The 25,833-nt window shown below is 41.5% G+C and overlaps 1 protein-coding gene across 1 annotated transcript in view; it reads left to right on the forward strand.

Annotated features, from left to right (window-relative positions):
* Focad (focadhesin) overlaps positions 1-25,833 on the forward strand; it is a 286,698-nt gene that overhangs the window by 41,353 nt on the left and 219,512 nt on the right. Inside the window, exons 4-5 of the mRNA XM_036178561.1 lie at positions 281-435; positions 21,091-21,195. Of these exons, the coding sequence (XP_036034454.1) occupies positions 281-435; positions 21,091-21,195 (260 nt within the window). The remainder of the gene's footprint in view (positions 1-280; positions 436-21,090; positions 21,196-25,833) is intronic.

Below are 25,833 nucleotides of genomic sequence, written 5' to 3' on the forward strand. Positions count from 1 at the left end.
CTTAGGTGGTATTTGGATACTGTTGGGGGTCTGCAGCCAGACACCCTGACCACTTGGGGGAGTCGTGGGGGGAGGGGGGAAGGAGAGGCACTGTACTGAAACCAATCTATTCCCTTTCAGGAAAACAGATATTCGTTTCTTTAGGAGCAAAGGGACAATATCAGCATCCGTGGTATGGGAGCTAGCCCACTGTGAATGAATTACATGTTGATGAACAGTTGTGCTTCTGTGCAAGCTTCTCCTTGTCCTAAGTGTCTCTTAATCACTGGTTTTCTTTCAGACGGCTGCCTTGAACTTGCTGTGGGAGAAGTGCTGCAGTGACAGTGTGGTGGTTCGAACAGCCTGCTGCGAGGGTCTGGTGGCACTTGTTGCTCAGGGTCATGCAGAGTTCAACTATGTTCTCAATGGGATACTCAACCTGATTCCTTCCACCAGGTATACTTGCTGCCATGTTTGATGAAAAGTTTAAGCTTTTAGAAACACAATTCACTGATTCCCTGCTGAGGATCAAGAATTTGTACTGCAATAATGAATTGACTGATTTTAAGAAGGAAACTTGCCATAAGCATTTATTTCTACTTACACAGTGACACAGTTTTTACATTGTATTGGCTATCTGTAGTCAGCTCTTGGCACCAGTGTTGGGTACTAGAAAATTATAACATGAGTTTCTCTTAAATATTTGGTGACATAGGAATGTGTCTTCTGGATATTCCTGGGTAGCAAGTCCTCAACTTGTTTTGTATGGCTATATATATATATATATATATATATATATATATATATATATATATATATACATACACACACACACACACACACACACACACACACACGCACACGCACACGCACACACACACATCATAATTTTCACGTGTTTGTTTGTTTGTTTGTTTGTTTATTTATTTATTTATTTATTTATTTATTTATTTATTGTTTTTGGAGACAGAGGTTCTCTGTGTAGTTTTGGTGCCTGTCCTAAAAAGGAATTGCCATTCTTTGCTTGGGGAAATGGTTTTCTGGAAAAGAGTGTTAACACTTCATGAACCTCTTTGTGTGGTGTCAAGTCAGCAGGATACAGGAACCCAACACACTTAGTCTCCTTTGCTCTTCTGCTGAAGAATTTGACCTTTGTGATGAGAAGGGAGTCTTCCCTCCTCCAGAACTTTGTAGTAGTTCAGTCTCACCACATTGGTGATGGGCAGCTCCAGTCTTTTTTGGGGAGCATTCTGCTCACTGATCAGTGTCAACAAGTTGTCCAGGCTGACAGTGGGCAGAAGTTCTGGTTCATTTTTAAGTGGTAGTTTCTCAAACCAACTTTCCCAAAGTAACCTGGGTGATGGTGCAGCCGTGGCTGTGGCTCATGTGGCCCTGGTGTTTCCCAGTCTAACTTGCTCATTCTCATGTTTGTGTGTGTGTTTGTTTTCCTAATTTTTATTGCCATGGCATAAAGTGGAGTGCTTAATTTCTTTTATGTCTGTAGAGTAGCTGTAACTACCAGTGTAGAAACCTCTCTGGGTTGCAGACTGTCAGTATTTATTGCCTCTATTCTTTTAACATTTCTTTATAATACACACACACACACACACACACACACACACACACACACACACACAAAACCTTTAAAAGATACCAGTACTAGTCTGCCACTACAGGAGGTGGGTGGACCTCTGTGAGTTACAGGACAGCCTGGTCTGCAAAGACAGTTCCAGGATAGCCAAGGCTACACAAGGAAACCCTATCTTAAAAAAAAAAAAAAAAGAAAAGAAAAAAAAATTTAAAATAAATGGATCTACATTTTTTAAGAGTATTTTATTATATATATATACATATATTCATATATATGTATGTATATATCTATCTTTTTTTGGTTTTTCAAGACAGCTTCTGGATTTAGAAAAGGGGAAATATATGTACATGCAAATTATCAGTTATATATATTCATATATCTTTTAACAGTTATTTTAACAGCTAATAGTTATTATATATGAAGTATATACATGTCATATGTAACACAAATCTTATTTATAAAACCTCAGGAGCCAGATATTGAGGTGAATTCTGAAAGATCAGAGAGACAGAACAAGCTACAGCCAACCTCACCTCAGCAACTTCTCAGCCGATTCTGTTTCCTTAGATTGAAGGCCTCTGAGTCCTCACACAAATAGATTTCAGCTAAAAGCCTGAAAGCTTAAAAAGCCTCTAGTTCCTGGTCCTCACGCCTTATGTCCCTTTCTGCTTCCTGCCATTACTTCCTGGGATTAAAGGCGTGTGTCTTTCCCAAGAAGACATGAAATCTCAAGTGCTGGGATTAAAGGTGTGTGCCACCATGCCTGGCTCTATTTCCAGTATGGCTTTGAACTCACAGAGATCCATCTGGATAGATCTCTGCCTCTGGAATGCTAGGATTAAAGGTGTGTGCTACCACTGCCTAACCTCTGTGTTTAATATAGTGGCTGTTCTGTTCTCTGATCCCCAGGTAAGTTTATTGGGGTGCACAATATATCAACCATACAAGAGAAACCCATTTCTGGCACTGAGGTTTTCATTTCCTAATCTGTGGTATCTAGTAGGGCATTGCATTGTGTCTGTGTCCCTTCACCCAATCCTTCTATTATATGGTAACTTCATTTAAACTCTTTACTCTCTCTGTCTCTGTCTTTGTCTGTCTCAAAGAAGCTTCTATAGTAGTAGGTTTCCATATGTTTTTTTCTAAAGGTCATTAGTGTTAGTTGCCCCTCAGCTAGTGAATAATCTTAAATATGGGTCATTGCTAGTTTTTAGAGTTCTTTGGAAATGTGACCAAAGATATAGAAGAAAGCCTTTAATTTTACAGTGAGCAACTATGAAAATGTTGACAGTGAAAGTATGTTGGCATTTTTTTTCCTTATTTGAGAATGTTTCTGTAGCTGTTAACCATGGGAAATGTAGCTGAACTAGATCCTGAAGCTGATTAATTGGTTTGGAAATGTCAGCGTTGAGTGTGTATAAGGACATGTTCACATGTGAGCATGGAAGCAGAGGACACTGTCAGGCATTGTTTCTCAGGTGATGTCAATCATTTTTGTTTCAAATTTACATGAACACATCTTTATCACCTAAAATTCATAGTTTACTTTAGGGCTGACTGTTGGCATATTGGCATTGTAAAGTTTAAGGATTTGGACAAATTGTTCAGTATCATTGTATTAGTTTACTCTTTACTTTGAACCAAATACCAGACATGTATTGTTTGTTTGTTTGTTTGTTTGTTTGTGTTTTGATTTTACTATTTTGCTCTTTTGGGGGGCCTGCCATTCCCAAGTAAATCACACGCGGAGGCTTATTCTTAATTATCCCGTCAACCTTTTGCCTCTGGCCTTTTTCTGTTTTCTTACTTCTATAAATCTTACTCTCTTACTCCATGGCTTGCTGTATAGCTGGGTGGTTGGACCCTGGAATCCTCCTCCTTCTCTGGCTCCTTCTCTCTCTTTCTCCCAGATTTCTCCTTCTATTTATACTCTCTGCCTGCCAGCCCCGCCCATCCTTTCTCCTGCCTCACTATTGGCCATTCAGTTCTTTATTAGACCATCAGGTGTTTTAGACAGGCACAATAGCAGCGTCCCAGAATTAAACAAATTGCAACATGAACAAAAGTCACACACCTTAAAGTAATATTCTACAATAGAAAGGCAACAACTTAAGGGAGGAAAGGTTTGTGTTGGCCGCAGCTTGACGGTGTAGAGTCCATCATGGTGGAAATACATGAGGGACCAACTTGAGGGCACAGAGTCCATCTTGGTGGAAATGTGGGGTGGAGTCCTCCACATTTTTTCTTTCTTTTCTTTTCTTTTCTTTTCCTCTTTTCTTTCTTTCTTTCTTTCTTTCTTTCTTTCTTTCTTTCTTTCTTTCTTTCTTTCTTTCCTTCCTTCCTTCCTTCCTTCCTTCCTTCCTTCCTTCCTTCCTTCCTTTCCCTTCCTTTCTTTCCCTCCCTCCCTCCCTTCCTCCCTCCCTTCCTTCCTTCCTTCTTTCCTTTCTTCTTTTTTTGAGACAGGGTCTTTCAGGCCAAGAACTCACTAAGAAGGCTAGGCCGGCCGGCCATTGAGCTTTAAGGATTTGCTTGTTTCTGTCTCTTTTTTGATTACAAGCATGTGCCACTACGCCCAGGTGCTTTTTTTTTTTCCTTTGGATTTTACTTTTAAACATGGGTTCTGGGGAGCAAACTCAGGCCTGCATGCTTAAAGACAAGCACTTTACCAGCTGAGTCCTGCTTTACTTTTTATTGTTGTATTCTGAGGCTGGGTCTGCTGCATTGCCTTTGCTGATCTGGACCCTCTGGACGCAGGAGATCCTCCCACCTCAGTGCTAGGACTACATGCCACCAAGGCTGCTTTCCAATTTAATTTTAGACTCTGTTTGATCACAAAGGGCGTTATGTAAGAGCTAAGTTTTCTTTATTGTCGCCAGTAGAGGTAATAACTGTTTGCATGTCAGAAAGCAGAGTTTTCTTCATTTGCTTTATTCCAATTGAGGGTTTGCAGCAATTACAAAAACCAAACTTTGTGCTGCTTATGTTTTTTATAAAAAGCAAAATGAGAATGAAATTTAAGGAACTGGCTAATTAAAAACAGGGGCTCCAGCCATCCTCCTCGTCCAGTGCTGCCCGGGGAAACTTTAGAGACAGAAAACCATGTCTGTCTTTTGGGATCTAGAAGCAGGAATGACTTTGGCTGAGACAGTGGGTTTTCAGCTTGCGCTGCTTGAGTCTCTTCTTGCCTCAGGATTTTCTCATCCCACATGAGGTTTATGGGGTACTAGAGATACTTGGGAACAGAGCCACGGCAGGAGTGATTGTCTTTGATTTAGGAAATTATTTCTAAAACTTATCTTTTTCTATCGCCTAACATCCCTCAGGATCTAAGATGAGGGTGGGGTGGGCAGAGAGCATGCCCGAAATGGGAAGCCTCTGCAGAATAGACCTGGAGAGAGTGTGGCGTACAGCCGAGGCGGAGAAGTTCCCAGAACGTTAAAGTGGGTGAGCATGTCTCCCCCTGATCACCAGCTTTGTGGCCCTTGCAGCTGCAGTCTGTAAAATGGCCTTGGAAAATGTGAGGAAGCCCCCTGTCGCCCGAAACCCGGCCCTCAGTGTGCGAGGTGCTGGCTTAGAGGCTGTTCCATTGGATAGTCTGATTTTGAGAGACTTGCCATCTGCAGTGTCCTGGTTGTCTGAACTGAAGGGAGTGGCTGGGAAAGTGTCTGGCTCTGCTTGAGAGACTGTGCTCTTCAAAGGAATAGTTTGATGTCCCAGAGTGTTCTGCTTCAAAGCCGGGGCAACAGGAAACAATTGTAAACTAGTTTTTATAGCTTCTGTAAACAAAGAAATGGATTTAAGGCCTCTGAAATGTTCTTTTAATCAGTAAGGAAATTTGAAAAAAAAAAAAAAATTGCTTCCCTAGGGAGGTTGAAGGAACAAGGGACTATGAAGGACACACAGTAAGGAAATGATTATCACCCCTGAATGTGAGTTTTGAGATGAATGCAAACTGGAATTAAAGTGAATGATACATAGTAGCATATACTTTTCTTGTCCTTTGAAGAATTGCTTGTTTTGAGCTGAGATTGTGTTTCATTTCGTCTTTATTTGAGTTTAAGGATTCCCACAGTAAGGAGTTCCCACTTTTCATTCCTTAGATGGTTTTTTCTTTTAGCTTCCGGAAAGCTCATGCAGCCTTTGTTACTGTTGCTTAGTAACGGGATTATGAATAAAATCTTACTCTCCTTTGGAACCAGGTATTCAGTTTTCGATATTGAGGTGTCAAGACAGGCTGTAATTTCAGCTCTGCTGCTTCCCATCCCCCTTCTTTTTAAAATGTGCCTAGTGGGAAGGAAGGTTATACTCTAGATAAACTAGGCTAGCATTTGATTTGTGTGCCTTTTGTGCTTTCAAGAGAAGAGACCCACTGTTAATGCATTTTACAAGGGTGTATTAAAGATGGGAAATTAAAGTATATTTTCTGAAAGTCTGCTTTTAAAGGAAATATTGAATAAAAGATTAAAAATTCCAGTGAGTCTAATGTTTAAAAAAGATTTTGAAGATTATTTAGAGTTAAGATTGAGGATAATAGAGAAAAATCTCGTCACTTCTTTTATTGATGATTCTCTTCCTTGGGAAACTTAATTGCTTTATTGTCATGTAGGGAACAGCTAACTTGAGGAGACATTCTTCTTGGCTCTCTGTACTGAAGATTTTTGCACGATCCAGCTTCCTTTTTCTTATTTCATCTGGCAGGACAGGGGCCAGGGAGGGGTATTTGTGTGAGGACTCCTCCAAACGTTTGCACGATGCGCCTTTAATCTTCAACCTCGGGTTTCAGGATGGCGTTAGGTGTGTCCACCTTGCCGGCAGTGTTCATCTTACTCTTACTCGGCAGAGACTGGGGTAGCTAGCTGACGAGCCTGCTTTCCCTGTGTTTTCAATCCCCCCCTTAGGCTTCTTAGCTTGTTTACAGATGGTTCCTTTCCTTCCTCCCCATTCTCTCTCCTTTCTGTAAAGTCCCAAAGTCTCTTTAAAGCTCATGAACAGAAAAGTGGTTCCTCACCTTCCTAATCCAGGACATTCTGCCCCATTTCTCTTGAAAGTTCCTTGGTGTGACTGAAGCTTTGTTTGTCATTAAGCGACATATTCCTGCTAAAATGTTTCTGTGTGATTTAAGAAGAGTGGCTGCTGAATGTGTTACTTTTGTAATGGAAAACTGCCTCAGAAGAAATTTGACTGTTTTCTGGTACTTAGGAGATCATTGAGAATACAGGACTTTCTTAAGGAAGTTCTCAATAGTTTTACATCTTAGATTATTATTATTTTTTTAAAGAAACATTTGGTCCCTGAGTCATTTAAACACAATTCCTCAGGACTGTTTTATTTCTCCCTCCCCTCCTGTGACTCCATCTCTTTTTCTCCTACTTTTTCGTGGGTTTAGACAATGATTTGGTCATAGATTGAATGTTCTCTCTCTCCTGTTTGCTGCCGAGTTCCTGAGAATGCTTAAGGCTGAGCAAGATTCCTTTGCAGGACTCACAAATCTTTTTTAGCTAAAAAGGTAGTTTGGCCAGCTTGGTCAGGTTTGTACCATTTGTATACTTTTTTTTTTTTTTTTTTTGTTAATCTCTCTTTTATTCTATCTCTGGTCAAATAAACATACTTGCTTGTACTTTGTATTTGGTATGTTTTGAAAGCCAGAGCCAAACATTATGTGCATTTTTTTTAAAAGGAGGCTGAACATGTGTGAGCAGTGTTTAGTGTTGTAATCAAGTAAACCCCCGACAAAGAAACCCAACACCTGTGATTCATAACACAGTTATGATCATTTATATATGCCTGTTGTAAAGCCATTTGTATGAATGGTTTGAATTACCATAGTTTGTACAGCTTGGCCAGTTTTTTTTCTTGTTTTTTGGAATCCTCAGCATCATTATTGATCCATACTCTTTAATGGGAAGACCTGAGTCTTGAGTCTTGTGCCTAGTGAATACTGAGGTTCTTTTTGTAATGTCTCTTGTTACTGAGGTGTGGCTCATACCCGAAAGTCCCATTACTCTCAGAGTACTTGGGTAATTTTGTGTAACCTGACCTCAAAAAATTAAAAAGAAATATTATTGAAGGACATTGGCACCAGGTACCTGAGCATGTTTGAGCATGTTAGAGCCCTTAGGCCTTGAGTTACAGAATCCACTTGGATAGCCTGGGCATAAGAATACTCATTGTCTGCAACTGCCACCTCTTCTTCCCCCCTCCCCTCCCCTCCCCTCCCCTCTCTTCCCCTCCCTTCCCTTCCCTTCCCCTCCTCTTCTTTTCTTTTCCTCTTCTTCTCCCTCTTCCTGTTCCTGTTTCCCCTCTTAAACCTCCAACCCTACAGTCTCATGTAGTCCAGGCTGGCCTCAAAGCCACTATATTGCTGAAGGTGACCCCAATTCTCTGCTTCTACCTCAAGAGTGCTGAGATTACAGATGGGCACCTCCATGCCCTGTTTATGTGATGCTGGGGATTGAAGCCAGGATGGACCCTTGTGCATGCTAGTCAAGCACTCTATTAACTGAGCTATAGCTCCAGCCTGGTGTTTCTTCCTTTTTTTTTGTTTTTTTGTTTTTTGTTTTTTGTTTTTTGGTAAGGGAGGTGGCTGCTGTATGACTCGGGAATAGAGATGCACATGGGTATCAGAGACAAATTGGATTATAAAGTCTGTTTTTCATTCTTGATTCCCACTTCAGACTGGCTTTCAGCTGCTTAGCTCACAGGGTATTAATGCCCACTTCTGGGTTGCCGTCTCTTCCATGTGGAAGGGATGGCCTGGTTGAGGTGAGGATTTCTGAAGACAGGACCTGAAGTTGGAAAACTTGGCTCTGCCAGGACCCGTGTGTGTCTGTTTACTGAGGCTGCCAAAAATGCCTGTAAACTTGATGGTGTAAGTCTACAGAAATATGTTTTTTCATAATTCTGGATAGCAAAGTCAATGAAGGCTCACGGGGGAGGGGAGGCAGGTGGAATTTGTTCTGTCTTCTAGGACCTACAGACAAATTCCATCCCTCTGCTTCTGCTTAAATAACTAGTTCTGCCCTGTACTCTCATCTGCACTGTTGCTGTGTGCCTTTGGGTCTTAGATATTCCTGTTCTTTCTTTTACAAGGATGCTGGTTATTGGGTTTAAGGACCATATAGGGTGGGTTCTTCATGTGATCGCTAATTAAATTAGTACAGATGCTCTTTTCAGGTTGTCACATAGACAGGTATGTTGCGGATCAGGACTCAGACATATTTTTACAGGTTCTAGTGTAAATCTCTACAAACAATGCCTTCATTATATCAGAGTGCCGTATGGTGAGGTGTTAATGCCCCAAACAGAAATGAGACCTTGGTGTTATTCCAAGAAACTTGCTGCACAGGGATTGATGACCTGGGGTGGCTAGCCCTAAGATCAGTTCTTTAGGTTGATCTGTGAAATCCACATGTATGCACACAAACACACCCACCTGCACGTGCACCAGTATACACATGAACATAAGTGTGTGTACACGTACACTATACACACGGAAAAACAAGACAGAATGATCCCACCAAACCAGAATAATAACAAAGAAAACAAAACAAAATCAAAGTAAAGTAGCCTTAATTGAATACTGCTTGTGTATCCAGCCATTTGCTTCTAACTTCACCTCAAATTCCTCATTTAATTCTCAGAAAAGCCCTAGGCAACGGGAGGCTTTTTCATGGGCAGTACAGTGTCCTTTTATTTGGAGACACTTGATACCTGATTGCTTACATTTTGGTGATGTCATTAGTTGTTAGCATGCAGTTATTATGTCTTTTGATAATTTAGACTAGTGGTTTAGGAATAACACTAATTTCATCAGTTTTTCTTCACTTATTTCTTAAAACACTGCTGTAAGGGGAACTTTGCCAATATTTACTCTGGTTACTTACAAGTACAATTTATAAAGGTAAAGTAGGACAAACACAGATACACATGCTTTTCTATTTACTAAATTCCAAAGAGGCTGGGGCTGTAAAGATGGCTCAGTGAACATTTAAGAGCACTTGCTGATTTTCTGGAGGACCTAAATTCAGTTCCCTTCACCCACCTCAGGATCCTTACAGTGATCTGTAACTCTAGTCTTGGTGGACACCTGCATGCACATGTATAAGCCACATGTACACACTCACACCTACAGAGATTTAAAGATGATAAAGGTAAATCTTTAAAGACATTCCAAAGAAGTATTTTTTTTTTTTTTTTTTTGGCATCTTTTGGTATGCCCAGTTAGATTTTCTTTTGTAAAAATTGTAACAGATTATTATGGATATAATTGTGGCTTTAACTACACTTTAAAAGTCCCATTCTATTGTCCCTCTATTTCTAAGGTGGTTTTGGATTCACTCTTTGGGAGCAGCCTGGGGAGGGGTGTTAAATAAAGTCTAGAAAAATTCCTATTTTTCAGTGATTTTCATAGATAATAAATGTGTTCAGATGGAAGGGATGGAAAGAAAATAGCATGTTGGGAAAGGTGCTTCTTGCAGCTACTCTTACATTACTTTTTAGGAGCCCAGTATTATTGTTAGATCTCTTTTTGGAGAAATTTGCAGTGTGGTCGATTTGGGTACAAAGTTGATAGTCTTTAACACAGTCTTTATATGCCATCTGAATATTTATCCCTTTTCTTATTCTGTCTGGAATCTGAATAGTTTCAGTGTTGCAAGGATATGGATTAAGGTTCAATAAATGAAAGACAAAACTATAACAACAAAACCAACACTGCCTTGTTTCCATGGAGTTGTCTTATTGCTTGCTATGTGTGTTATGTTGATTATATTCCTCCTGTGCTTATGACTCTTTCGTTGTTCACCTGTGCAGTCCTTGAAAGGATGGCTTTCTATAGATGCAGCTAGTAATGCTGTTGTTAGTTGAAATCAACTATCTAAATAATGAATTTGGGTGTTTAAGAGATCACATGCTCTAGTTTCTTTTTTCTTTTTTTGAGACAGCGTCTCTATAGCCTTGGCTGTCCTGGAACTCATTATGTAGACTAGACTGGCCTTGAACTTCCAGAGATCTTCCTGCCTCTGCCTTCTGAGTGCTGGAATTAAAGGAATGCACTACCAAGCTGGGCCTGAGAATGCCTTAGTTTCTGTGTGAATGTGTTAAATCCTGTAATTAGAGAACTAAATTTACCTTCAGAGTTCCCCTTAACAGCCAAGCACAACAGTAGGTTGCTATGTCTGTCCATACTGAGGTATCTATTAACTGAGGCATGTAATTGTTGTCTCTGTTCCTGTGTTTGGTGTTTCAATGTCACTGAGCAAAGCAGACAGTACTTGTTGCACTTGCATGCTTTTGGCTCAGGAGGAAAGATGGTCACCACATAGTTAGATACTCATCCACAGTAATATATTAATTAATTAATTAATCCACATGTTGATCTATGTTCAGACATTGAACTGTGCTATGAAGCTGTCATATGAGGGCTTGACAGTGTAGTGGATAGCCAACCCGAGACCGGACTAGCTGTTCCCTTTTTCAGGAATGGAACCGTGTAGGTGTCCCCTGGTTAAATGGAACTTTGCAGGCGGGTTTAGGTACCCACCAGCCGCCAGCCAGGGAGGAGGCTGAGGGAGGGAGCCACCTGGGCCTTTGGAATTTGCCCCACGTGAGCGCCAGATATTGGTGAAATTATTAAGGCCACTCCACGTAGTTAAAAGGGAGGTTTATTTTGTGGGGTAACTTACAAATGAAGGGGTAGGTTGCAGGGTCTGGCAAAGGTATAGCACAGTCCGGCGGTGTTCTCTGGAGAACTCTGCTCGGTCTACCTCCAGCGTCCAGCGTCCTAGAACCAAGAGAGCAACCTCCTCCTGATCCTGGATCTTCTGCTCCCTCCTCTGCCCCGCCTTGTGGGCGTGATCATTACCCAAGCCTCAATGGGGGTTGGAACTTCCAGGCCAATGCTGGGTTGGCTATCCACTACATGACAGGGTCATGATGGTCACAGGAGGCCTTTCCAAGGAAGGAACACTAACACGAGACTAAGGACTATTACCAGTTATAGAGGTGAATGGGAGAAGGTAGACCTTTCCATTTGCAGGAAATAGTATATGACAAGTTCCTGTTGTGGGAGGTTGAAAGAATCTCAAATGAGGCTAGGAAAGGAGGTAGCGGCTAGACAGTGCAGGTAGTGATGGGTGATTCAGAAGTTTGGGTCTTTGTATTGGGTGCAGTAGGGAGCTCTCTAGGTGTTTCATCTAGTGTACGGGGTTCTGAAGTGACAACTTTGGCTCCAGCATGAAGACCGAGGTGTAAATAATGGCTTTGGGGAAGGGCTAGAGAAGACCCAGGAGGATTCATCTAGGTGACTGTAGCTGCTGTTCAGGGAGAGGTGATAGCTACTTCTACAAGAGATGAAAGAAATAGATGTATGTGGTTTTGAGGTGAAGTGTTTGCAGTAAACATGAGGATACCTGGAAGGAATGTGTGCCCCAATAGCCCCTGATTTCATGTTTACATCCTCTTCAGACCAGTGGTTCTGAACCTGTGGGTTGTGACCCTGGGAGGGGGGGGTTGAACGACCCTTTCATAGGGGTCACCTAAGACCATCAGAAAACACACATATTTACATTACGATTCATAACAGTAGCAAAATTACAGTTATGAAGTAGCAACAAAAATAATTTTATGGTGGGGGGGGGTCACCAGAACAGGAGGAACTGTATTAACGGGTCACAGCATTTGGAGGGTTAAGAACCTCTGGTCTAGACAGCAGGGAGCATTAGAGGACTAGGTGTTTAGGAAGAGCATGAGTTCAGATTTGCACACGTTGATCATGAGGCCATTCAGATGCTGAGCAGAGACTGTAGTCAGCTGGCTGTCCCCTCCCCTTTTAATGATGCATCTTGAACACATTCTGCTATGAATACACTAGGCATAATATCTAATCAGCTCGTTTTTTTGCCGTGATTAAAGCCTTTGCTTTGAGTTAATTAACTGTTCTGTGTACCTGTGTACCTGAGACTCAGGCAGACTGCTTGTCTAAAAGCTAATTCCAATTCCTGAAGTACTCCTCAGAAGGCTACTTTCTCAAATTCAATAGTTAAAATCTTTTATGTGTGTATTTTTAGCTCAAGGACTATTTTATTAGAATTTGAGAGGAAAAAACGGCGGGGCAGGTGAGCTGAAACCCTGGCAGGCTCTGGGAGGAGGGAGATGGAAATTATGCCTTTAGTGTGAGGTATGAAGGTCGGAGAAATAGTGAGAAAGCCCAGAGTTTCTGAGAAGGCATGCTTGGGCTTTGGCCAGTATCCAAGCAAGAGAGAGACAGTAGGAAAAGTTAAACTTTTGTGAGGCTGTGTGGAGGAGGCTCTGTAAGTGGCTGTCAGCAATGCTTTTGTGTTTGTGCTACCTGTGGCTTAAGGCCAAGCCTTGATGAGAGACACTGTTCCCTTTAAGTTTTCACTCATTCTGTTTATCTAGGAGATAACCAAATGTTATCTGTTTGTCTTCAGCGTCCTTCCTCAGTTGAGATTATAACCCCCTCTCCCAACTCTTTTGAAATGAATTTAAAACTGCTCATTCAGGCAAGCACTTGACATTGAGCCTCGTCCTCCAACCTCAGTGCCTTTAAAACAACTAATCAAGTTGTGCATACTTTTTTTTTTTTTTTTTTTTTTTTATGGAGCTGAGGATCAAACCCAGGGCCTTGTGCTTGCTAAGTAAGCACTCTACCACTGAGCTAAATACCCAACCCCTGTTTTTTTTTCATTTATTTTTATTTTTTTGGTTTTTCGAGACAGGGTTTCTCTGTAGCTTTGGAGCCTGTCCTGGACTAGCTCTGTAGACCAGGCTGGCCTCGAACTCACAGAGATCCATCTGCCTTTGCCTCCTGAGTGCTGGGATTATAGGCATGCACCACCACTGCCCTGCCACCTTTTTTTTTTTTTTTTTTTTAAATTACAAAAAAGTGTGGGCACTTTTAAACTGTGAATGTAGTAAAACAAGTCTTGTGGATTTTTTGTTTTTTGTTTTTTGTTTTTTTTTTTGATGTTATTCAAAGGGAACCTTGGAGTCAATTTTATTGGAGCTTAAAAGAAAACTCCCCGGGCTAGAGAGAGATGGCTCAGTGGTTGAGAGCACCAACTGCTCTTCAGAGGTCCTGAGTTCAATTCCCAGCAACCACATGGTGGCTCATAACCACTTGTAATGAGATCTGGTGCCCTCTTCTGGCCTGCAGGGACACATGCAGGCAGAATACTGTATACATAATAAATAAATAAATCTTGAAAAAAAAAAGAAAGAAAGAAAACTGCCAGGGCAAGCAAGCTATAGATCTTGGCAGAAGAACAATGGAGGAGAGAGAAAGTGATGTTTGAGTTAGCCTGGCTAGGAGATCAGCCACAGGGACTCAGAAAGGCAAGTGGACCCAGGGGAAACCGCTGGTGCTTTGTAGAGACTGTGCTAGGGGGCAGGAAGTTTTGGAGGAAAAGTTATTATCTCATTATCTCATTAAAGGAATAATTATTTCACCTATCTCTTTAGCATGGCTTATGGTGAACACACCTCTCTCAAGGGTAATCCCCTGCCCAGCTGGGCTAACTCGTAAGGAAAGCGACAATGGCATCTCTAGAAGTGGATTCCAATCTTGACTAGGAGGCAGCAACTTTCCTTAGTGGGCCTTCAGTGCTACTGTATCATCTGGGCCTCTCAATGGGTAGCCCCAAGATCACTTAGGATCCAGACTGGGGATTAGAGTTTATAAACACTTCTGGCATTTCTCCTTCCAGACAGGACAGGACCAAAGATTTTTTTTGTTTGTTTGTTTATGGCCTAGGGCATAAATTGAGGCCCCATCCCTAAACTTCTTGTCTCATGTGCTTGCTGTTACTCCCTCTGAAGAGGAAACCCTAATTGCCCTTTAGGAAATTGGAGAGTTCACTGAATCTGGCTTTTTTCTGTTGGACGAGGTCATTGGGTGTGGCAGTTAGGATGTACCTCCAGTGGTCCTATCCTGGGGACCTTAAAAATGCTTCAGTGCTTACACTGGTCTAGCAGCAAGATGTGGGGAGGGAAAGAAGTCTTTAGTTGGTGCTAGGATGGAGAAATGAGGGAGAAGTAAAGGCAAGAGTTCTTAGCCTTACAAGCCCCAGATAGAGAGCCAGGAGAGTAGAGCCAAGGACATATTAAAATTAGAGTCCTTTAGAATCCCTGCTTGTTCTCACAAGAGCCTCCTTCCACTGGGCTCCTCCTCATTTTCCCCTCGGATTTCAGAGGCTGGACTAGAGAGTGATGAGCCCAGGATCTACTGTCAGGCACTTCCATAGCTGTTGGAGTCACAGTGTGAGGTTCCTTCAGATGTTTGGTCCTTAGGGGAGTTTCTATAATATCTCCATATGACCTAGCAAGCCTTTTACCAGAAATTTTGAGCAGTCCAGTCCCTTCGCGGTTGCTACATATTACTGGAAAAGTTGAGGCCGCCCATCTTGGGATTCTTAGTCTCGTTAATAAAAGAATTTAAGAACAGACTTGAAAGAAAGCATGAGAACACTTTTATTAGAGTTTGAAAGAAAAACTCCAGGCCAGGCAAGCTGTAAATCTCAGCAGCTGCCTGGAGGAGGAAGATAGAAAGGAGAAAAAGCCATACTGTTTGAGTTAAACCATTTTGCAGGTCAGCCACATGGTGGATAAGCAGCCACATGCCGGGAGGGGAGCTTCAGAGAGAGTGAGAAAGCCTAGAGGAGCAGAGAGAGCTTCCTTAGGCTCTGGCCAACACCCTAAAGAAAAGGCAGAAGAAAACGGAAAAGCTGTACCTTTCAGGGTCAGGATTCAGGTAGGCAGATGCAGTGGAGTCTCATGATGCTCATAGGGACTGCTGAAAAACTTACTTTTAATTATTTTCTTATAGATTTAATGGTCTTATTAAATGAGAAACACAGAGCCAAATGCAGAGGTAAAAGCCCAAGAGGTCAGACCAGTAGCTAAGAGCTGAGACTTAAAACCGCTTTCTTACCCTTCACTGCCATTCCTTCCCCTGAGAAAGAGGCCTACTTCTTATGTGTCTTTTTATTGATTTTCTATTCTGCCTTCTTTCCAGTTTTAGTATATGTGCTGCCGAAGCAAGCACCTATTCTGCCTTCTTATTGGTTGTAAATCTAACCACATGACTTCCTTGTCACTGCCTGTTTATACAGAACTCCAGGTCTTCTATGGTTGGTATTGAGATTAAAGACGTGTGTCTCCATGCTGGCTGTGTCCTTGAACACACAGAGATCTGCCTGTCATGTGATAGGGATTAAGGGTGTGTGCCACCACTGCCAGACTTCTGCTATGGCTTGCTATTAGCTCTGACCTCCAGATAACTTTATTTATTAACATACAAATAAAATCACATTTCAGCACAAATAAAATATCACCATATTTTCTTTTTTAAAATTCCCCTTTTTTGGTGATCCTGATGAAAAATAGGAAACATTAGGATTAGAAAGACTCAGCAATGTTAAGTTGAATGAGTGATTCTTTCAAGATCTGGTCTTAATTTTCCCTGGGATGTTGAGAGAGCTGGGGTCTGAAATCAGATCTAATGTATGGAATTTGAACAAACTAATGCCAGTGAAATTGGAATCTTAATTTTAACCTGAAAATAGAAGTTTCTATGCACATCCCCTCCAAGTGTTTAAAATAATTCTAAAGTTTGCTTTTCCTATCTTATATGAATGACATCTTTCCATGCCACTATTTACAGATTTACTTGAATCATTGTTATTAACAAATTGAAAATATCCTGTAATGTTAGATGTGCCATAGTTCAACTATTTCCCTACTGGCAAACATGTTTTCCTTCTTTCCTTCCCTCCTTTCTTTCCTCCCTCCCTCCTTCCCTCCCTCCCTCCTTCCCTCCCTCCCTCTCTCCCTTGCTGTGGGATGTCTTTCTGTACGCTGTGAATATATGTTGCTCTGATTGGTTGATAAATGTAAAGCTGCATTGGCCTATGGCAAGGCAGCTTAGAAGCAGGTGGAAATCCTACCAGATAGACAGGAAGAGAAAGGAGAGGAAGGAGATGCTGCGAGCCAGGCCCCACGTTGGGCACCACTTATTAAGATCAATCCACGTGAGTCTATTAAATGGATGACAGAATTTATTAAGATATAAATTGAGGAAATACACTCAACAATTACAGAACTGACTAGACAGCAGAAGTCATCCTCTGATTTGACTTGGAGCAAATCCACCTCGCAGACAGGAGCAGGGAGAAGGGGCATGTGACCCTTCTCCAGCTCCTCATCAGAGGTTACTACAGTGACAGGAAGCACTGCCTCCTTTGGGCTGTATAGCCCAAGGTCATGGACAGAACAAATACTACTACCCACCTTTCCTTCCTTCCTTCCTTCCTTCCTTCCTTCCTTCCTTCTTTCCTTCCTCTCTCTTTCTGTCTTCCCTCCCTCCCTCCTCCCCTTTCTTCCCCTTTCCTTCTTTTTTTTTTTCTTTTCTTTTAGGTAGTCAACACAATGCAGTGTCTTCTGAGAGGTCTGCAAGGTCTAACTGTAGAAGGGTTTTTAGATGCAGGCCATATTTGAATAGGGCATTTTCATTGAAAAGTTCTATTGATACTATAAAATGGCTTTCCACAAAAGCTGAAGCAGTGTTTGCTCAGTGTGAAAGTATGTATTTCCTCACTCACTCATCTACACTGAGTGTTATGAATCTTACTCATTGGGATTGCATGGCTATATTCTGTTATTTTCCTTTTTTATGGATATTAATACTCTGTCTGTCATCCAGGGTTATAAATATTTAGTCTCTCACTATAACTTTGCTTTCCTTAGAATCTTTTTCATAACTTTTTTCAAACTGATTTTAGTTATATGTTGGTTTTTGTTTATTCTTTTCCTGTTAACTATTATTGAATACTTATAATCACTTCTGAAAAATTGTAGTTAAGTTCTTCTTTTTATTCATATTGATCCCACACTTTTTATTTACTAAATCTTTCTTTTGTCTATTTTTATTAATTAAGGTATAACTTGCATATTATAAAATTAGTCAGCATTTAAAAATACTGGTTTAACTAATTTTTAGTGTATTTTCAAGGGTGCACAATCATTTTGATTTATCTTTTTCTTCATCTGTGCTTGGCTGGAAGCCAGGACCTTAGACGTGCTAGGCAGGTGCTCATGACAGAGGGGATACTTCTTTGTCCCATCATGCATGATGAGGCAGAAGACAGTCCTGAGACCTGATTTATTTATTATCTTTAGTTTACTTTGGATATCTGGAAGGGTCAGATCCTAGGCAGTCTCTGAGGACATTGAGTGACTCTGAGTCACTTGGTGTCCGAGGCTAGACAGTCCCATCACTTCTTTAACTGATGATAGAGCAGCTTCAGCTTTCATGCTGAAAATCTCTGGGGTTTTGTAAAGGGGAGTGTTGTATGGGAGGAGCCACTCCTTGTGGCCTCAGTTTCTCACAGGCCAGCCCTCAAATTCTGAGTAACATAAATGGATGAAGAATTGTAAAGGAGCAGTTCATTTCAAGGTTGTGGACGTTGAGATTACTCCCTTCTAAGTCAGAGAGGTCTGGATATTTAGAGTAGCAATCAAGATTATTAGAAAAATCTTAGGAATCCCAATGGACAGAAGTGGGTAAGACCTTCATCATCTAACAAAGCTTCCTAGAGGTGCTGGCAAACCCTCCTAAGACAGCACGTGTTTAAGCTTTTGTCTTGGCCTCTCTGGTGGACTGCTCTAGGATTGTGGCCTATCCCCTTGCAGATGCCCACCTTATCAAGAAAAGGACTGGGCCTCAGTCAGCAGCCTCGTAACTGCAAATAGCTTTTTGTGAAGCAGCCAGGGAGGAAACATCCCTGAGCCTTTGTAGATCATCCTGCACCTTCCATGGCTGTGTGAAGACAAGGTGACCCCCCTTGTCTTTGTGTGCCCTGAGCAGACCTGTGACGGCCTTGTGGAGTCTCCAGACCTGTCCTCACCTGTTCTGTCCCCATCAAAGAGAAGGCTCTCAGCTAAAGCACAGATCCAGTCGATTCAGCATTCTCATGAAAGGCACTTGGTGTTGGTCTGCGGCCTTGGCCCTGGTTTCCTCATCCATCCTCAATCCCAGTTGTATATCAGACTGTCTGTTAGCATGAAGTATTTCCAGCAGCTTTCTCTTATAATATATTATGTACACTATAAAAATTTTTATATACTATAAAAATTTCTCTGTTCCTTTTATTGAGTCACAGTGAGATTAACTGGTCATTTTGTTGAACGAGGCAAAGTACCATGAAATTGTCACAGTCATTAAGAGGTATGCGAGCAAGGCTAATCTTTGACACTCATCCAAGAACATACATAGAAGACAATTTCTGTGAGTGTGTGTGTGTGTGTGTATGTGAGAGAGAGAGCGAGAGAGCGAGAGAGCGCACTCACGAGTGTGTGAGAACGAACAAGCATGTATGTGAGTGAGCCTGCTTGTTTGTGTGCATTTAAAAGGCACAGCTCAAGTGTTGTATCTTCTTACTCAGTTGCTCTCCAGTTTATTTTTTCCCACTTTATCCTTTTGAGATAAGAGTCTGTCACTGAACGTACCTCTTCCCTCTACCCCATCCTCAGTCCTGAAATTTCAGACATACACTGCCATGTCCTCCTTTGTGGGTTCTGAGTGTCCAAATTCAGGTCCCAATGTGTGCAACAAGTACTTCACCTGCTGAGCCCCAGGAGAGAGAATCTTTGCTCAAAGGCTTTCATTTCGTGTGGGGATCTGGTAGTTGATTCATACAAGAGAGACAGACTCCATACACGTATGATCCCTGTCACAAAGTATTTATCTGTAACTCTAATCTAGCATGGGCATAGAAGAGGGTTTATATGAAAGGGAAAAACTACTATTGAAAATATTGTGGAAAATTCTTCAACTGGAAGGGAAATGTTGACAGTCCCAGAAGAATCTACTTAGTAACTAAATCTTAGGAATGTCAACAGCAGTGCTCTGAAATGGAAATATAACATGAGCTATTCATCTGAGCTACAAATAGTTCTCAAAATTTTCTAATAGATGGGGAGTGGGCAGAGATGGCTTAGTGGTTAGGTGCACTGGCTGTTCTTCCTTGGGGCCAGGTTTGAATCCCAGCACCCTATCAAGTGACTCACAACTACCTGTAACTCCAGCTCCAGGAGATCTAACACCTTTGGCCTCTGCAGGCATGCACACATACAAATAATGAAATAAATTTATTTTTTTCCTGGTAACCAGATCAAAAAAATAAAAAGAAACTGATAATACTCATTTCAATAAGGAATTTTTATGTAAACCCAAATATCAAAATACTGTTTTAACATGCAGTCATATTTTATATTCTTTCTGATTTAAAAACTTATCTTTATGTATAGGTGTTTTGCATACATAACATCTATGTACCACATGCATTTCTGGTGCTCACAGAGGCCAGAAAAGGCAGTGGATCCCCTGAATTGGAATTACAGATGCTAAATGGGTACTGGGAATCAAACTTGAGTCCTCTTGAAGAGCAGCCAGTGCTCTTAACCATCTCTCCAGCCCCTCATTCTTTCTAATTGAATTTGTTTTTCCCTTTTTATGTTTAAGTCTTTAAATCGAGCATATGTTTTATATGCAGCACATCTGGATTTGGACTAACCACATTACCTGTGTGCATAGTAGCCAAGTGTGGCCACGGCTATTGACTGCTGTGGTCTACTGTATAGTCAGAGCCTTTGCCAGATGGAAAAATTTAAAAGCATTAAAACATACAGTCAGTCACAGCTCATGTAAATGTCCCAAATCATGGGAAGCTTAAGTCTTGTCCTGACCCTAAAGTTAATGTGGATGGTAAGTTCTCTGTTCTGAATGGTAAATGACCAATAATATGTTAGACACTTAGGAGAATGCTTAGATTATAGTAGATGTTCAGTAAATGTTAGCAACCATGATTTTTAAAAGTTACTTAAAATTTTAGTAAATGATTTTTATTTCTAAGATTTTGTTCTAGTTCATAAGACTATTTTAAAAGGGTGGTTTTTTTAAATATATATTTGTCCTATTGCTTACAGAGTAAGAGAAAACTTTAAAGTGTATTCCTCTTTTTATTAATTCTCTTTTAATGGCTTTTGTTTTGCTTTAATTGGTGACCTGGACCACTCTTTTGAATGGCTGATCCACTTCATTTGTCTGGTTATTTTTTATGGTCTGCTAATATTTATAAATGACTTGATCATTTATTCTGGGTAACTGATGTGGTCACTGACTCGAATTATGTGGGCTAATGTTTGCTTTTTTCTCTGATTGATTTCCCCCAAGTGTGTGTAGGGAGGTGATTGATAGCTGGTTTGAGTCTCTGGCCATGTTTTCCTTTTTCATATGTGGGTCTCGGCTGTGCCCACTGTTCAGTGTGGGTGGCAGACTCGCAGTGGCTTGGAGGGAGGTGTCACCCATTAGAGCACTTGACTAGTATGTGTGAGGCTCTGATTTCCATAGCTAGCATCACCAGAAGGAAAACAGGCTGAAGCACCTGTTTAGCACATTCATTTTAAGTCTGGGCCATTTAGCACGTTATTGTATTTCTTTACAGGAATATGCCTGGTTTGATAAAAGCCCTTATGAAATTATTACAAATACAAGCACTAAAGGAAGGACAGAGTGGGGAGAAGGACATTCGGGATATATATACTATCAGGTAAGTCTTCTCTACTCTTGTCTTGCATTTATTTAATTGTAATTAAAAATTACATTTAGTGTGTGCGTGCACATGTGTGAGTGGATGAGTGTGAGTGTGCATGCGTTTGAGTTTGCATGTGTGGGAATGTGCATGATGGTAGGTGAGCGAGTCAGTGTGTGTGTGTGTGTGTGTGTGTGTGTGTGTGTGTGTGTGTGTGTGTGTATGTGCTTTCATAGAAGCTGGAGGATAACGTTTGGGAGTCATTCTCTCCTTCCACAATGTGGGTCCAAGTATCAAATTTAGAACATTAGGCTTTGGCATCAGAACCTTCACCAACTAAGCTATTTTGTTGTGCTCTCTCCCTTTCTATTTAAAGGAATTTTTACATCATTAGCTAGCTTATGAACAAGATATAATTCCTTAAGAAGTAGTCCTTTAATCCAGTAGGGTATGCATACAGCCACTGTGGGTCTTCATCCTCAGGAAGTGACTGTTTGAAAGACACAAAGAATGAAAGAGGTGACAACATGCTGAGCACCCCCAGTATGGGCTTCAGAGTAGCTGCTTTGGAACAGAGATCTGTTACTCAAGATCACACTGACTTTTTATGCTTTAGATTATTTAAGTCTCACTGTGTGTATAATCTGGCAATTGGTAGGTGGAAGCAGAAGGATCAACACTTCTGCATACAGGAGACCTGTCTCAAAGACCAACATGCTACTGTTTTCTCTCAGAACTGTGAAAACTGAAGAGCTCATTGAGCAAATGTTTTTAAAGCACAAGGTGGGCGGGGCCGGTGTGTGGGGCAGGAAGGCAAGCCTCTTTACCATGGAAAGTAATGGGAGACACTTGTTTGCAAGTGCAGTTAGCAAGGTCAAGGTCTAGTAAGGAATCACGTTGTCTTTTTCTTTGTCATCCGTAGATTGTGATAAGGTAGAGTTGCTATAAAAAGAAAGTATAAAGCAGTAAGAAGAATGCACTGGATTTTGTCAGGGATTTTCTGGGAAGGAGGGTGTCATACTCAGTTTGATGACCTGATGTATTACCTGCAGGCTCCCAGAAAGCCATTTCTTAACAGAAGGACTTTCAGCAAAGGACCCTGACAATGTGTGTGACTAGTTCATGTTATCTCAGGAATTTGATACATACAAAATTTTTGTATTTCAAAGAATGAGGGCCTGGGGCCATAAATAGGGAGTTGGCTTAGGGTCAGTCAGGCGCACACAGTTTATGTGGCCTGTAGCAGCTTGAGCTCACAGCACCTGTAGTAGAGTTGACCTTAGGCAGAAGCTCTGCAGGCATGTCTGGAACAGTGTTGTCTACAAATTCCCTGTGCTTGTAATGCTTTCCGCGTGATGGTCAGTGACCAGTGTCTGGTCCTGCAGTGTTCGTGTTGCCTAGGAGCTTTCTCATTTTTGTGAGTATATTATCTAGGGCTTCTTAAGCTATTTTTTTTTAAAGGTCAGATTTGTATTTTATATGTTTTTCTTGGCATGTTTCCTAATATCTTCAAATATATAAAAAATGTGGTACAATAAAACTCTGTAGGAAACTGAATATTCAGGGCCTATTTTCCAAATGGATGTTTTCCTCCCACCATCTCTCCCTCCCCCCTTCCTCCTTTCCTTTTTTTTTTTCAGTATGATAGTTATGGCAGGTATTTGCTTGCAATTTCTTTTTCATCTATTACTCTGAGCAGAATCCTGAAGAGTTGGTGAGTGGATCTTAGTATTTCTGGAGAGGCATATCTTTAAAAGAAATTCAAAATTTTAGTCTAAAATTCTGGGATAGAAAATAATTCCATGTCATTGTTATTCCATTATGACAGTTTTGTTGAGATCTAATTCACAGACCATGTGAGAGACACATTTAAAGTATACAGTTCAGTGGTTTTTACTCACAGTTATGCAGTTATCACCATAGTCAAATTGAGAACATTTCTTCCTCCCCCAAAGAAATTCCTCATCCTATTAGCAGTCAGTTTATATTTCCCTCCTACCCAGGAGAGTATTTTAAATCTTTGGTTCTCCATATTGCCTGCTCATTAGAACCACCTGGGTATGCTTCAAAAGAAACAAACGTAGTATCATCCAAATGTCTCACCAGGCTAGAGTCTCTGCTTGAAGCCCTACTCCTTTTTAAATGCTCCCAGGTGGATGTGATTCTCAGTGAGTACCTGGGTGGGGCAGCAGGCTGCTGTCTGGTGTGCACACTACTTAACCCTGATCCCTGCTAAGTCTGAGGTGAATGTCAGAGGCCTGAGGAGCATCCAGTTGCAGCTGTTGCTGCTTCTGCTCCCACCCACCCTCAGCAAGGAGCAGAGCCACCACAGCATGAACAGCACCTGGGAACTTGTTAGAAGGCATCTGCCTGGGCTGCATTGTCGGCTGCCAGAATCAGAGCCTGCATTTTGGAAGATTTTTGTGGGTAACTCCTGGACTCATGTGGTTGCTGGGAATTGGACTCAGGACCTCTGGAAGAACAGTCAGTGCTCTTAACCTCTGAGCTATCTCTCCAGCCCCCTCATGGACTCATTAATGTTTAAGAAGCACAGGTTTAGATGATGCTAACGTGAACTATTCTATTCCACTGAAACATGCTGGCTAGTCTCATTTTCATCCTGGTTGTCCTTACTGTGTGTGACTGACTTCACTCATCTGCCTTGCCTCAGCTGCTGTCCCTTCTAGAATTCATTTTGTCTTACAACTTGTTCTTTTAACCATAGTCTTATTTCCATAAGGTGGTATGTGCAAGGTGTGGCTAGGGAGCCCAGTTTAGGGAACTAAAGTGAAATGGGCATATAATGTTCGCCTTGAAATAAGGTGGCACACTAAAAGGTCCAGAATCAATCATCTGAGTTGGTAATGTTTATGGAGAGCCCTTATGTGAATGGCTGTTTGGCATTATACATCTGTAGAGTGTAATCGAGTGTATTAGAGCCTGAAGTTCCCCCAGAGGGGATTGTGGATGACAGGAGCAGAGGAAAGGTGAGTCTGAAGTGCAGATCCCCCTCCAGAGAGCGGTGATTACCTGAGTTGAGCATACCATCGTCATGCTCTTTTGGAGCCTTGTTTGCTGTGTGTTGGTTAGCGGGATCAACCAGCCTTGGAGAGGCAGCTGGTGAGTGCGATACAAAGCATGAGAGGGGCGTGAGGGGCTTAGAACTTCCTCGAGAGGCACAGGATTAATTTAAAACCACAGTATGGCATATAAATGGCCTTTTGAGTGTGAAGCTAATCTGTATTTTCCGTGGTGTTAAGGACTTTGCCAGCATATAGCTGCATTTTAAAAATGTTTGCATTTTTTTTGTTCCAATGGCTGATGAATTAGAATTATGGTGACACAGAATATGTAGTCATTTTAACAGGTCTGTGGATGGCTTGTGGCATGCAGGTGAGGGAGAGAAGATGTGAGGACCAGGGCCCCTTGTGAAGCTGGTCCTTCTGTTGGGCTCAGTGTTCACTAGTTCTCAAAATCTGTGTAGGGAAGGAAGGCTTGAGAGATGCTTAGAACCACTGCATCTCTGTGGTGCTTGCCAGAGATTGTCATTCATCCCACAGTTTCCTGTGACTTGGGAGTCAGCATGTTCACCCAGTTGCTTCCTGATACGTATGTAGGTCATTTTGTGTCTCACACTTAGAAAATCTTTCTTTAGCCCCCAAGAACTTGGTGATACCACATATGAGCTGCAAAGGCCCAGAAGGTTTAGGATAGAGGGTATCCTGAATGATGTAGCCCTACCCCCTTTCTTCAGTATAACATGTATGCTCCTCAGCATCAAGGAACCAAGTTTGTCTTACCAAGGTAGCCATGTACAATGGAGAGGCTAGGAGCAGACCTACAAGATGATTCTAAAAAAAAAACCTAACCAAAGAGCGAGCGGATGCAAAGAGGGAGAAAGTAGGGGGTCATAGATTCATTCAGTGACTTAATTCTGTGCCTCTAATACATGCTAGTGTCTTCACAGTCAGATGATGTGGTTGTGGGAGCAGGAGAGGAAGAGAGTCTTAAATGCTCTCCTAGAAACCCACACAGGTTGTCAGGGCCTCCTGGGCATAAGGAGTTTATTATCCTCAGAGTTTTCTGTGTGTGGCTTTGTAATCTGGGCCCAAAGCACACACCGTCTTGGTGTTTGAACACAGTTGATTACTGGATGTGTTGGTGTTTGAATACAGTTGATTACTGACTGTGTGTAGCCATTCTCAACCTCTGGGTCACGACCCCATGGGTCGCATATCAGACATTACAATTCATAACAGTAACATAATTATAGTTATGAAGTAGCAACGAAATAATCTTATAGTTGGAGGTCACCATAACATGAGGAACTTTATTAAAGAGTTGCAGTATTAGGAAGGTTGAGAACCACTGCTTTAGAGAAAAAGCTGAATGGTTCATGTTGCTGATAAAGCTGATCTTGTTGCATCTAAAGTGTCCTCGTTGACCTTCATGGTGTAATCAAGATTAGATGGCTGTGTTAACAGGATTCCACTGTTGTTACCTTTGAGGATGGGTGTAACTCAGGGAGGGGGGAGGTAGTACATTTCAATCCTGCAATTAGTTCAGGACCCTTAAACAAGCACACAATGCCAAGTGTGTGTGAGCTGTACGTTAGAGCCCTTTAAGGAACTTCTCTATATACCTGGGGCTGAGCAC

The sequence above is a fragment of the Onychomys torridus genome, chromosome 2 (assembly GCF_903995425.1).
Source record: "Onychomys torridus chromosome 2, mOncTor1.1, whole genome shotgun sequence".
Taxonomy (NCBI): domain Eukaryota; kingdom Metazoa; phylum Chordata; class Mammalia; order Rodentia; family Cricetidae; genus Onychomys; species Onychomys torridus.